This window comes from Pundamilia nyererei, unplaced genomic scaffold (assembly GCF_000239375.1).
Source record: "Pundamilia nyererei isolate P.nyererei 1_Seehausen unplaced genomic scaffold, PunNye1.0 scaffold00072, whole genome shotgun sequence".
Classification (NCBI taxonomy): Eukaryota; Metazoa; Chordata; class Actinopteri; order Cichliformes; family Cichlidae; genus Pundamilia; species Pundamilia nyererei.
In genome coordinates this window covers 1503626-1505206 of record NW_005187473.1, presented here as the reverse complement: position 1 = coordinate 1505206, position 1581 = coordinate 1503626, and the positions used below count along the sequence as shown (strand labels likewise).

General features: G+C 40.5%; 1 protein-coding gene across 2 annotated transcripts in view; it reads right to left on the bottom strand.

Moving 5' to 3' along the window:
* Window positions 1-1581, bottom strand: part of gpc5b (glypican 5b) — a 58579-nt gene that overhangs the window by 2091 nt on the left and 54907 nt on the right. For both annotated transcript variants that reach the window (XM_005736937.1, XM_005736938.1), the window contains exon 10: window positions 1064-1167. In XM_005736937.1, coding sequence (XP_005736994.1) covers window positions 1064-1167 — 104 coding nt within the window. The remainder of the gene's footprint in view (window positions 1-1063; window positions 1168-1581) is intronic.

Genomic DNA, 1581 nt, shown 5'->3' with positions numbered 1-1581 from the left:
TTTTTTTTTTTTAACAGCGTATTGTGTTCTGCATCCTGATTGGCTGTAGACCATTGTCAATCAATCTCGTGTCATGTCTCCTGTACAGTATAGGATAAGTTCAGCTTGTCAAATTTACATGAATCTTTGATCGCTACCAGTGTGACTCTGAAGTGCTGTACTGTATGTTGTGGGTGCCTTTGGTTTCATTCTATAATACTGGACTTATTATTCTACGAAGGTTTGAACTTTGAGTGTTTAAACAAAAGAGAAAAGTGGGAAAATGTTCATGCCTGTCCTCGGAAACTGTATAAAGTGTGTAGTGAGTGGTTTTACAGCCTTAAAACATCTATAATAATTGTAAAACATAAAGTTAGCTACTTCGCAGATTTCACCTATCGCGGGTTCTTTTTAGAACGTAACTCCCGCAATAAAGGAGGGACCACTATATAAAGAAACGAGGGGTGACTCAAGACTTTTTGCTGTACTTAAATTTGTAAGTATGTGTACATCTTTAGAAATAAAACTAGGTTTGCTGTAGTTGCTCAACTAAAAAAATAGAAACAAAAACGAAATCTACGATTCCATCTGTATGTTTATTGAACTTCAGGGAGAGCAAGCAGTGGTGTTACATCACACAGCAGACACTATTCAATGAAAAGTGCGTCATCCAGGAACAACATTGATATCAAGTTGCATCAGGCTTTCTCTGACAGAGCTCTGCATGTGACAGGCTGATCGATCACTCTGCGTTTGCTTCTCAGTAATTAATCAGAGGAGCTCCTTGCAGTGGTTTGAAGGAGGTGTGGGTGGGTGTGAAATAACCCAAAAAGTATTGGAAAACGGTCAGAGGATTTCAGGCCTCAGAATCGTCGATACTGATGCACAACTACAGATCCGTCCCTAATGCTCCATGAAAGTCGGCAAAAATCGATTTGGTTGTCAAAAAAAAAGAATCGTTCCAAATAACTCTCGAGTCTGTCTGCACTTGTATGAGTGTTGATGCACGGGATTTGTTTCACTTCTGTTTGGCTGATACGTTCTCAGTCATGTTTACTTATTGTTCTGAGTTCTTTTTACTTACCTGTGTAGGTGGAAGGAGATGAGGAAGGACTGGGCGACGACGAGGTGGGGTCCTGTCCTTTCCTACTGGACTACGACCGCTGGGTGCATCACCTGGCTCGTCCCCTGAACAAAAGCAAAAAATAAGATGATTTTAGCATAACAGTATATAAGATTAGATCAAGATCAAGTTAAGATCCCAGAACATGCTCACTGATGAAAATCTGGCATTAAAATCCCCATTAAATTAAGAGAGAAGTTATTTTGGTTCTGTTTTTACTCTCATGGTTGCACACAATCTTGCATTATTTATGACTGTTTTGTTGATTAGAACTAAAAGATTTATGGACTTCGCCGCACCCACCCACAGCTTCGCACAGTGTGAATACCGTTACCTTACAAGGCATAAACTCACACAGATGTGCAAAATGTTGCTTCGTCTAATGGGTATGCGGCCGCACTTTCATATAGGTGTGTGTGTGTGTGTGTGTGTGTGTGTGTGTGTGTGTGTGTGTGTGTGTGTGTGTGTGTGTGTGTTGG